Source organism: Polyodon spathula, chromosome 16 (assembly GCF_017654505.1).
Source record: "Polyodon spathula isolate WHYD16114869_AA chromosome 16, ASM1765450v1, whole genome shotgun sequence".
Lineage (NCBI taxonomy): Eukaryota > Metazoa > Chordata > Actinopteri > Acipenseriformes > Polyodontidae > Polyodon > Polyodon spathula.
Window position 1 is genome coordinate 11272424 of NC_054549.1, and position 12724 is coordinate 11285147.

General features: G+C 36.9%; 1 protein-coding gene across 3 annotated transcripts in view; it reads right to left on the reverse strand.

Moving 5' to 3' along the window:
* Positions 1-12724, reverse strand: part of LOC121328248 (MORN repeat-containing protein 1-like) — a 50408-nt gene that overhangs the window by 26244 nt on the left and 11440 nt on the right. For 2 of the 3 annotated variants that reach the window (XR_005951664.1, XM_041272819.1), the window contains exon 10: positions 12331-12524. Coding sequence is in view for 2 of the 3 variants with exons in the window: in XM_041272819.1 (XP_041128753.1) it covers positions 12331-12524 (194 nt within the window). In the remaining variant the exon portion in view is untranslated. Of the gene's footprint in view, positions 1-10958; positions 11248-12330; positions 12525-12724 lie in introns of those variants that run through there. The other variant, XM_041272820.1, reaches the window with a different exon arrangement.

The following is a 12724-nucleotide window of genomic DNA, read 5'->3' on the forward strand; positions in this document are numbered from 1 at the left end:
GAGGGTAGGAGACACTTCTTTACACAGAGAGTGGTAAGTGTATGAAATAGGTTACCTATCCATGTTGTTGATGCTGAATCATTGGGATCCTTCAAGACCAAACAAAGGTCAATAAGCTACTAGGAACCAGATGAGCATTGATTTTGCAACAGGCTACCTCTCAATTGTAATGTTCTTAAAGCCCACACCAGGAACAAATAATTGAATATCCGTGGAATGCACCAGATGTTACAGGGCAAAATGTTTCTTTATAGTGCATTTCCTTGGAGAACATAACCTCTCTGCGTTGGATGTCAGCACTGGGTTGCATCATCTAAAAAAAGGTAAAACGTCTCTTCTATGGTAATATGTAACTTGCGCCACAGCTAAGCTAAGGGTGGTGCAACTGAGCCCAGGAGCATAGCTGGACAGAGGATGTATTGTGGCATAGCCACAAGGGTTAACAGTAGCAGCCTGATATATTGTATGGATCTATTATAAGACAAGACTAACAGTTTGCCTGCTGTACTTCTTGTCCCATAAACCAAGTGGCTAAAAGTGGAGATAAATTCCACAGTCAGGAGATCTTGAACTGCCTTTGCACTTCCCACCTCATTTGCCACAAGGACATTCTGGCATTAAATCACACTACTATTAAAATAGATGCAGAGTCTCCACAATGTTTCATAGAATACATGCTTGAGAGTACATAAAAAAAGGGGACACAGCAAATTGCCTACATCACCGGCAAAAAAACACGCTCCATTAATTTTAATATTAAATGTCCCCTTCTCGTTTTTAATTTTGTCCTTAGTAATAAAAAGAGGTACGTCGAGGTTATCTCTCTCTCTCTCTCTCTCTCTCTCTCTCTCTCTCTCTCTCTCTCTCTCTCTCTCAATCCAATTTGTGCTGAAGGTTTGAGATGTATATATATATGCCTAAGCTTGCCTGTTGAATACCAATCTTGCAATTATCAGTCCTTTGACCTGGGTAAACAAGTGCTTGATCCAGACACCTTACTGTACCTGACAAAGACAAAAAAAAACCCCAAAAAACATAAAAAACAGGACGAGGCTAAATATAAAATATGCATTACGTTAAAGATGTTTTTTTTCAAGTTACTTTTTATTAGATTTCAGAAAACGTTAATAAAAGGTGATTCTTCCAGTTGAATTTAAGATCTTTTGTTTTAATACAATTTATAAAACTGCAGGGACATTCTTGCTCAGATCTGTTCACATGGTTTGCTAAAGTATGGAAGCATCCTAGTGCAAATTAAAAAAAAAAAAAAAAAAAAAAGTATTTCCTACACAGAACTTTATATCTCCTAGGCAGGAGAATGAGAATACGGGGAATTTAAGAATTTTTTTTTGCTTTTTTTTTTTTTTTTTAAATATACAGACAAGCCAGTAACAACTGAAATATAATTTTCTTTCAAGTGTAGACGTGCTTGTGCATGACTTTACGTATAACTCTTTTGTTTCAGTGATGTATTCTCTTTCTCCAGGTACTGTTGCAATTAATACCTAAAAGATCTGCAGCATGTCTTGTTTTTTTCAACTTGAGAAGCTTAATCCTGCATTTGACAGTCCTCATTGTTGATAATTGGTCAGTTTCCAGGGAAGGAATTAGCCGTTTGTATTTACCTTTTCTTTTGAGCTGTCACCCCAATCATCTCTACATCGTTAAAGAAAACACAGCTGTACAAAACTGAAAGAACAGACCAGAAACATAACCAAACAAACGCAAAAGAAACACGCCAGTACTGTACGAAGTCAAACAAATGAAAACACCTGAATCTGCTGGAGTAAGAAAGGAAAGGAAAGAGCTCCTGACAGTGATCATACCTCACACGCTCTCTGAGCACACGACGGTACACACCTCGCTACCCTGCTGCTAATCCCAATGCGCCGTTTGACATGGGGTTAGGGACTCGGACTGGAGGTGCTCTATTTAAAAAATAATGATAAAGTCACGCATTTCAGGGCTTTAGGGTAGAATAAGTCTTCAAAAACAGAAGTAAAAACGTGAAAATGTGAATTTAAAGATTCTAATTTCCTACCTGAGATAAGCTGCAAGCTTTACCGTCACAAGACTGTTCTGTCTGTTGCTAGGGCCCTATTATTTGCGCCTATGTAATGCTAGTAATCTAACTGTAAAGTCCCTAAGCTTGCAGCCCTGTGGATACATGGAGGAGAGGAAATCTGTTTTTCAGTTTGGGGTGCAAATTATAGTGGGGGGGGGGGGAATAACACATGTTTGTGCATTTTAGGATTAAAGTCCAGGAAATCTGCTTGTGTTTTGATGTGACAAGAAGGATTTAATTTAGAAACAGAAATTCAATACAAATCTTAATGCGCTTTAATAGTCACGAATGTCACCGCGTGCGTCGTTGATTAGTTATTTAAAAAAAAAAAAAAAAGAATAATAATAATACATTTAGATTTTATAATACTGGATCAAGGATTATTTTTTTTCTCTGCCTACTCGTTTCACCAGTTATGATAAGACTTGATTTCAAAACTAACAACACTTTAAGAATATTCTAGTACATCTTGTTCTAACACGTCATTTATTAAAACAGTTGAACTACCCGGTCTGAATTTCAATCAAAAGAACTACTTTCTGTAATGTAACTAATAAGAATGACACTCAATGATACTACCCTTTAAAGAGTGATGATCTGCCACAATTACACCAGGTGGCGCTGTGCACAAAGTAAAAATGATATTATAAAATCACAGATTATTTAAAGGGGTTGAGATTTTTCCAAAATGGACATTAAACCAATACCCTTGTAAAATTCAGAAGAAATACACAATTTATTGTGCTGTCCTAAGTACCAAAAGCCTGTAAATTGAAGTTGAAAGAGATATACTCTAGCAATATCTAATTAAACCATGTTAAACCACTGTGTGCCAAATAAAATGTGTCTTTGAAAGAATCAGAACACAAGCTCTGTTTAAGTAATTGGATGCATTCTAAATCAATATGTCTTTATAGAAATCCTTAGGTTTTGGCTACAAACGGCTGTGTCCTACTTTGAGGACAGTCAAGTTAGACGTGCCTATAATCAGACCAATCTAGTTCTTGCAAATGTTGCTGGGGTTTTGCCCCAAGGGATGAGCGATCAAAATGCAATGCAATATGTTTCAGGGTGGCAGTATTAAGACTACCACTGTTGAGATCATTAGACCCTGATATATGGTTCACCTCTGGTGACCAGACTGGTGCATTCCTTCATATCAAAATGACCTTAATTTACTCAAGGCCACATCCCTCAGATGTTTTAGATGCAATTGGACTTTTTTCATATATCCAGCCAGATGTATTTTAAGAAACAGTACATTTTGGTGTTTTAAAGCCACACAGTGGCATCACAGGCTGTTGTATACAATGCCTGTTTGATACAAACTGACTGATACACAAATCTTTGTGGGTACTGGGACTTAGACATCATATTGACCATTGCGTTAAATATTTCAATTACGTTGTAGAATATATGGGGAAAAAATGACCTGCCCTTGAAGGTGTTACTGTTTATCTTGGATTCTAATGGGACTTTACTGAGTGTATTATGAAACCTGGATGGGAATATTCTAACAGAACCCTTAGTGATTCTCTGAAAGCTATAATCTAGTCTGGATCCGTGAGTATAAACGTCTTATTCTTCATTTGCCTCAAACTTTGAACTAGACTGATTTCTGCTTTATCTTTCCATAAAAGAAAAAGAAAAGATGAATCCTCAATCATACGGCTCTTGTGCACAGTGCACGATTTTGACACTTGATTTCTTAGTGGGATGATTCTCGGAAGCAGGTTTTTTTTTTCTGTTTCAATGCATAAGCACAAGGCTGATTGACAGAGAAGCATGTGATTACACAGATGCTAAAGTGCACAGCTGGGAACTGAAATCAGCATTCAAATGGAAATGTGGCTTTGCAGAAGATTTCTTTCTTTTAGTTGCCAAGTTGGTGGATCGTTGAAAGAAAAATTTAAATGATATAAATATTAAAAGAATCGGTGCAGCAAACACCTGACGAGTGAAGCTGAACGTGTTGCAGCAATGTGGGACTGATAACAGGTCACACTGGGTAAAAAAGGTGACCAGGAAAGAACATTAATATTTATTTGACTTTGGTAGGCAATGACTTTGGTAGGCAATGACAGCATGAGCTTTGCACATTTTATGCTGTGTATTTGTTAGACAAGATAGCTAAAATCAGGCTGTAGTCAGTAGTCCTCTGGATTCAATGAAAAAAAGCATGAGGAACTTCTATTATGAACACCTTCTTAAAGAAGACTAATAATGCTGGCGAAGATGATTGCAACAGTGCATCCTCTCTGACTGCGGACACAAACACAAACGAAGCCTCTGACACACACACAGACACGCAAATAAAGTGAAGCACTCAGACAGCATGGAGAAAGACACTTTGTTGAAATACTTGCAGAAATTCGATAAACGCATTACCTATTAGATGTGTTTCTAGAAGTTCAGTATTCAAATAAAATGTAAATTTGTATAACAATTCCTGTTTAAGAAAATCAATATTTTAATGACGTTCCAGTACCTTCAGATTTAAGACCACTGGTTAAAATAGAAGCATATTGAAAATAACTTCATTCAATTTACAACATTAATTTCAAACCGACAGATTTAGTCCTAAAACAATGTACTTTGCATTTTATTACACTGTGTGGCTGTTGTCAAATCAAATGTTCTATAACTGTATTTTCTGTGCTGCTTACTGCCTCCTATGCTCCAGAAGGCCAAATAACAAAACCATTCATTTTTGAAGAATATTGACTGCGAGTATCTAGGTGTGAAGATAATTGACCGTACAAGGGTGCTCTGGGTCATTAAAGATGTCCCTATTCTCTGTTAGGAAAACTAATTGAAAGCCCTCTGAGGAAGTCTCTGTACTTGTTGTGGGTATAGGGGCAGGCCCAAAGGAAAACGTGCAGAGGTCAATTTTCTCACCTAACCGAACTGGAGAGCAATGAGCCGGGCAGCTACATTAACAAGGCTGCTTTGTGATCTGGCACGATCAGTCTGACCTTCATACCTCACTCCATTAGTGTAGCATGAAGAGCAATGGATTATCACCAGCTACTTTTCCCCTTGAGCGACTGCCTCGTTTGAACTTCATAGGATAAGAACAGCAGGACACACACATGCAAGCAAATATTAAGTTCAGTTGCCTTACAAGCCAGGTCTGACACCTTTGTTTTCAGCCTCCTAATAAACGTTATAATGTACAATTACAATATTTTAGCAGTGCTTTTAGCTGTACATAAATGCTACTAGTGACATCTGTTAAATGTTTTTGATTTGTTCTCAATAGGATTATTGACAAAAGGCAAAAACGATTTAACATAAGAGATACCTTTTTTAAAAACTATGTCTGCTGAACGTTATTATTTGTTTTCAGCGTAAACCTAAATACATGAGGTTACAATGTTATTTACATTTTCTATTATATTTATTGAGCTGTAAAGTAAAACGCACCATATATATATATATATATATATATATATATATATATATATATATATATATATATATATATATTATTTCAAGATCCACTCCATGAACATCTAGTTTGTTGCTGGACATCTATTGTTAGGCATGTTTCAATTTTTAATGTAACCTCATGGAAGACAGACACGTCTAAGCGTGTTTGACGTTCATTTGAGATGTCAGGAGATTTACAGAAGGTTACGACCTTTGGATGTTTCCCAGCAAGCATCACAATCCTGTGCTCTTGTACCTCCCACTTTTTTTTTTTTTCTGAGCTACTCCATTAAGAAGTGCATAAAAGAACAATATCCTATGCTATATTTCAACTATAGCACAGCAGAAAGCCTAATGCTGTGCGTCTGATGGACCTGCTTTGGAAAATAAATGACCAGTCACATCTTCCAGGCTGAACAAGTAATAATTGATGTTGCTTCAGTGCACACTGCCATCGAAAAGCCCTTCTATTGCTGAACAATGAACCAGAAGAGCAGTGGGGAACACCTAAATAACTAGCTCTGAGGTTAATGTGCACACTTGTTCAGGATTCAGTTTAAATGAGCTTGTAAATTAGCAACAGACTGGATTTTAAACATCTAATACAGGGATTCATGCAGCCCAGAATGCAGGCAATTCCACCGTATAGCCTTATATACATGATTCAAAACACAGACTGGGAGTTAAATACATCATGTGTGCACTAGAAATAGAACAGTGGTAATTGAAGAGTCAATATTTATCTGTTGAAACGAAAGATCTGTTATTAATAAATACAGATTTACCAGTAACTGTCTCAATATTGTTCGAGGTTCCATATTCTTCAATCTGATGTGTTGATACTGTTTTGCCTGTTACAAAGAAAAGCCAGGAAGAAACTGTGTCAAATGGTGTTATAAGGATTACTTTTGAATGCTACAGAAATGTGATAGGAATATACATCTACTGTTGGAATACCTAAGAACTTTTTCCCTAATGCTTTAGGATCAAGGCCACCTGTTGTGCGCTGATTAGGTTGCAGGTTAGCTCAGCACATCAAGTGAAACCGTGATGATTTCAATGTGAATATATTTGAAACAAAGCCGTTTTGTTTTTCTTTTTTAAAATACATATTTATGCATGTTATATACAGCTCTGGCCAAAAGTTTTGCATCACCCTATACTATTATAAATTATATTCACAAAGTCGAATGATGCCTGCTGAATAATGTTACGATAATATATTGAAGTATATACCGCTTTGTAGTTTTCCATATATACTTAATGAAAAACTGAAAAAAAAAACATTTCAAAATCTGGCAGGAAATACTGTACTGCTATTATGGTTTCTGGTTGACTTTTTACTGGTAAAATGTATTTTATTATTATTTTTTATTTATTTCATAGCCTAATTTGGCAGGTTACAGGTACTGCAGATTATTTGATATTATACCTAAATCAAGTTCTCCCAACTAAAACCCAAAAACCGAATCATAAATAACATGTGGTTTCACAGACCTCAACTGGACCTAACTTACCTAAGTTAACACTAGGTTGTCCAAGATTAGTGCTAATCAGGGTCTTTTAAAGCAATCAAAGAGCATCCTTCCAAGTCCCTACCTTCATAAATAATAAAGCACAGCACGTAACAATCAATTAACTTTATAATTAAATCAACAAAACGTTCAGTTTACAAGGGAGCCGCACAAGATTATCATATTATCAATTATAAGGATCTCGATGGATCCCCAAACAAGATTAAGTAACAAGATCTTAATTTTTCCTTAATATTTTGTAATAGTTTATCGTTAGATATCAAATAGAGATTATGCTTCATTTTAAATTCTGCAGAGGATTGACAGATGCTGTTTTAAGTATTTTTACCATTTTAATCCGAGTCAATTTAATCAAATAAATTCCAGTGCTTTCACAAAGCTTGAGTGCCTGTGAACGCTACACCCGAGGGAGCAGGTGCATGCATAATGGTTCTGTATGTTTTTAATAAAGCTGCACCAAAGAGAAATATGGGAACCCCGTATTCATCTATAACAAAATAGCTTCCAATATGCTTGACTGGTTTTGGCTGCTCCTAGGTTGAACGTGGGGGGTTTGGAACAGGTTTTGTGCTCAGTGGGCTATTGCTTCACATGCAGCTCAGCTTCTTCATGATGTTCAAGGGTAGCACATGATCAACATTCAAAAAATAAAGCTCTCTGCTTCACAAAGGCTACAATTTCCTGACAGAAATTTCACTGATTTGACAACAATCATTAGTTAACTCCCACAAACAATACTTACAGCGTTCCTGTTCTTATTTAGTGAAAAGACAAACTGTGGTGCAGTTTACTCCATCCGAGTTACCTACTACACATTTTGTGTTAGTTTATTTCTTCTGTAGTCCACTATTTGATTTAGGTGATGCTGGCTTCACTGCACTGTGACTCTCATTGGATGAGAGCCGAGATAGAGATGGGAAACTCACTGCAGATTAGATGAAAGAAAACCAGCATAAAATATGAATGGGATGATTTGTTTTGTTTCTTTTTTAAACGATTGGTAAACAGGTATTCAGAATAAATAAATAAATAAACATAACAAAAAAAGTGTTAAAAATAAATAAAGGACTATATAGTATTTCCTTTCTAAAATGTCTGAATGGATCAAACTGCTAACATCTCTCTTTGATCTTGTTCCTTCCCTGTTACTGAGTTTAGATGCTCTGTTGTTGCTCTGGAATAGGCAGTAAGTCAGCGGAATGACTCATAATATGTTCCATTGAAATGTCTGCAGATCAAAGGCAGCGTCGCTTTAGAGTTAACCTTTTAACTGCTGGCAATTTGTTACAAGGATATGACCTGGCTGGAGGCTGCTGTCACACGAGCCATTAAGCTAAATATGAAATCATATTAGATACAGCTAAAGCGTAAGAACATAACTGGCTACTAGGTGCAATAGTCTCCTTATCTGAATACAAGAAGATGCCCTACAGCATGTGACTAGCTGGCAAAGGGGATGAAGGGGTCCACGCAAAATTCCTTCTCAGTATATCCCTCGTAATTTCAGGATATAAGATCATAAGGTTTTAAATCCAGCTGGGAATGCCAGTTCATTTTAGGGGGCAAGATTCCTGAAAAACAGCTGTATCGGATAACAGTGATCAGTCAGATAATAAAGGATAATAATTCTTATTAACTCAGAAACTCATACTGTAGTGGCCCCTCTCCAACTCGTTTGTGGTTTGTTTGAGTACTAGACACTTCCGATCTATTATCTCAATTCCAGTACTGGAATTTAGAACATATTTAAAAGAATATGATTGCAGAGAAATCTATTTCCTAGTTTTTTGATTTTTTTTAATCATTTGTTTTTACACTGAAACCTATGTATGTATATAAAAAGAAATAATAATAATTTCACGATTTTTCTAGCCAAGGTCAGTGTTTTTATAGAAGGGTGAAATGGACAGTGCAGCTTAGCCTCTTAAATTCTCTTTACTATTACTAGGAACTTTAAGTAAATGTTATTGATCGCCTTAAGTGATTCTCCCAGAAATCAATAAATAAAGGAACCATACAAGTTATTTCTAAATGGTTGACCAATGCCGCTCATTCATGGATAATTATTGAATAATTGCTAGAAGTGCAAGGTAGGGCGTGTCTATTTGGTAGAACAGTCTACATTTTTTGACATCAATTAACCTTTGACGGGAAATCATACAATAATTGATATTTGCCGGCAAATGCCCAAAGACTGCTAAGTCATACTTCCAGGTAATCTGGAATTTATTTATATATATATATATATATATATATATATATATATATATATATATATATATATATATATATATATATATATATATATATATATATATATATACATGATATAGGTTATATATATATACACGTATTGATGAAGGCTATAATTATTTACCTCTAAAAAAATGGCCTAATACCACAATAGTGATGTGACCCATATTTGACTCCTGTGCACCCCAAGACACTTTTAAACCCAAAAGTCTTGTTCTCAATCACTCGACAACACCCACAATTTGGGGTTTTTAGGCACTTAAAACACTTGAAACGCCTTGTGGTCATGCACTGATTGGTTACTTATTTAGGACGTGTCCAATATAGGGTTGGGCCATCGTTAGCCCTGTGGCATAGCCCTCACGCAATGTGGCACAGGCTCTGCAAAGTGTCTTGAGGAATGTTGCTCCATTCCATTATAGATATTCCACGCAATCGGTGCAGAGAGGAAGGTAGAGGATTCATGATTGAGATCATGGGACTGTGTGTGGCCATGCAAGATGGTGTCTTCTCAAACCATTCACACACTTGGGGACTAAGAGGTAGCTAGATATTGCCCAGCCTCTGTCTGTTACAGTACATTTGCTTTGGTAGAATAGCGTGAATAAAGCAGTATCCTTAAATATTATTAATGTAAAGAAAGTGTCAGTTTTAATGCTGTGTTTTTTTTTTTTTTTTTTTTTTCCTGAGGTGCGATTATGCCTTCAGAAAATGCGATGGATCTCCCCAAAGTATAGGATCGTTAGCTTGGCAGACAACAGCAATACTGCTGCTTTCATCTTTCATGGTGACGTGCTTATTGCTTCTTTAATGGAGCCCGATATGAAATATTTATCAGGCTGCTTCCTGTTGAGGTAATCGTTTCAAATATGATAACAGCTACTGACAAGGCCAGGCACTGCAGGCTAGCTTCGTCGGGAAACTTAGGGATAATGTGAGTTTAATCTGACAGCAGGTAATTGGTATTTAGATGAGATTGATGACATTGATTGCTTTTAGATCCATCTATCTGCTCATGTGGCTCAATATCTATATGCATGTATAGATATTGCATGTCCATGTCCATATCTGTGACTATCTACAGCATATTTATACAGTATACTCCACTTACTGTACTTGTATCAGCATAGCTAATATCTGGGTTTGCATTGAGTTTTAAAAGATATTTTGTTAATTTTTTTTTTTTTTCATTACAGTAATGACCGAATAGAAAATAAGGGCTTTGTACGGCAGGAATTCTTCATCATAAGATGTTTACACAGATTAACCTTTTCACTCTTGGAATTTCAAGGTCGACACAGTTCCTATTGGTTCTGCTATAGGCAGATAGAAATGGATGTTTCCTTGAATTCAACCAAAGATCAGATTTCAGCTGCAGTAAAAACTACAGCAGAAATAACTGCTACACCAGCTTAACTTTCTTGCATCGCTCATGAAATCTTAAACCGTCTTTAGTGTTCCTTAAAGCAAATAACAGGCACTGTAAAATGAAGGCTGCATATCTGTGCTGCAGGAATCAGCAAGAGAAGCCCAGTCAGTCTCAAGCAGAGAACTCCTATACCTTCGGCTCTTCCTCCAGACCTCTTTCCTCTGCTGCTTCTTCTGCCTTCTCCAAGAGCCTCTGATAAGATGGATCATCAATAGATATATATTATTCATTCACAGACTCTCTCTGCCTACAACATCTTTTAATCAAACCCTTTCATGATTTATGAATTGCCTCTTGGATTTTAGTGGGTTACAAATGGCTTCAGGCAAGAATAACAAAATAAACTTTTTGTAAACTTGGCTTTCTTTTTTCTGTGTGCCGAGCTGTACACTCTCAAAGCAAACTGATATTCCACGATGGTATAATACGTTAAACTTATTATTGCATTCGTCTTTGTTAAGAGTTCATGAAATTTGATTTTCTCATTAAGAGGTCCCCTCCCGCAGAGTGCACCTGGAATGTGTCTCCAAAATCTAGGAAAAGCACCAGAAAAAGATGATGAAGTTGCTGTGTTTTTACAACAATGAATCTGTCAAATGACATACTACCTCAGCGTTCAGAGTTCTTAATAACCTAAGTGCTGATATCATACCAAACCCTTGTGAATAACCTGTGGTATCAAATTAAACATGGTAAGAGGTGTTGCTAGTACACAAGGTCCCGCTGCCAAGCAAACCTGACTTCAGCTTGTCAGATCAGGGCTTGGGCCTATAAATCGAAAGAGGCTGGGGATTTCAATTTAGTAAAACTATACAAGCCAATGGTATAAAATGGCATATGAAGTTAAGATCACAGCATTTAATATTTTCTGAAATACTGGCAATCACTGCATGGAAAACACATTCAAACACTGTTATTCAATCTACTCCCACTTCATTTTTACATGGCATTGACCTTTGTTTTATTGAACACACAGTACTGATTTATAAAGAAGCCGGACGAGAGAGGAGATAGAAGAGCAAGAGAATGTTTTAAATACTATTATATTGATTGTGCGTAGTGTGTCTCTTATTGTATAGGCAAAGTCATCTCACGCAGTTTGAGGAATAGTATTGCAAAGTGAAGCTACAGTAAGTGGTGTCACCCTAAATCACAAAAAGGATACACAGAAACCCCTATTAAACAAATAAGAGCCTTGATATTTTTAAACATTGTGCCATGTGTAATGCACAGGGTGACATCTATACACAGGATGAGATGGACTGGAACTTACAACTTACATATCTGAAAACAGAATTTTTTGAAATAATAATAAAACAATTTAAATAAAACATTTCCGTATAAACCCACATCCTAAATAATTTTTAAAACTCATCCCATCCTTCATGACATCTAACAACCCCAATTACCTCACCTCTGACGCTCAAAAAAGGCTGCTAAACTTCTCCCAGAACGAGGTCACCTACTAAGGTGCCCCGATTAAAAGTAAATGTTTTCAATCTGGAGGTTATGTGAAAATGATGTCATTTAAAACACACACACACACACACACAAACACACACAGATCACTAGAGCCAAACACCAATGGCAAAGCTGCGTTCATTATCTCCACTCACCATCCAGGTTGCTGGGAGGCGCCCCCCTGCCGCCCATGGTGTCTGATCCACTTCCAGACTCCACGTCGCCCTCAGGGACTGGGGAGTCAGTCAGCACAAATCCGGATTTAGACACCGCAAGGGAGTCTGAGCCTCTAGAGTGGTCTCTTTCAAGCATCTTCTCCATCAGAGGGTAGCTAATACACTCAAAGCCGCTGTGCATGTGGAAAGGGAAAGCTGACATTTCAGCGTGTGGTTCGGATAAGCTCCTAGCCGTCTCAGTGCCCCCTCCTATCCTCCCCCCCCCTCCCTGTCAACAATTGCTTATTTTGAATACAAGCTCATGAAAGCTAATGTCCTCAGTTTAACAGCGTTCAATGTTAGTCTATCCCTGCTGTTTCTGAAGCATCAGTGT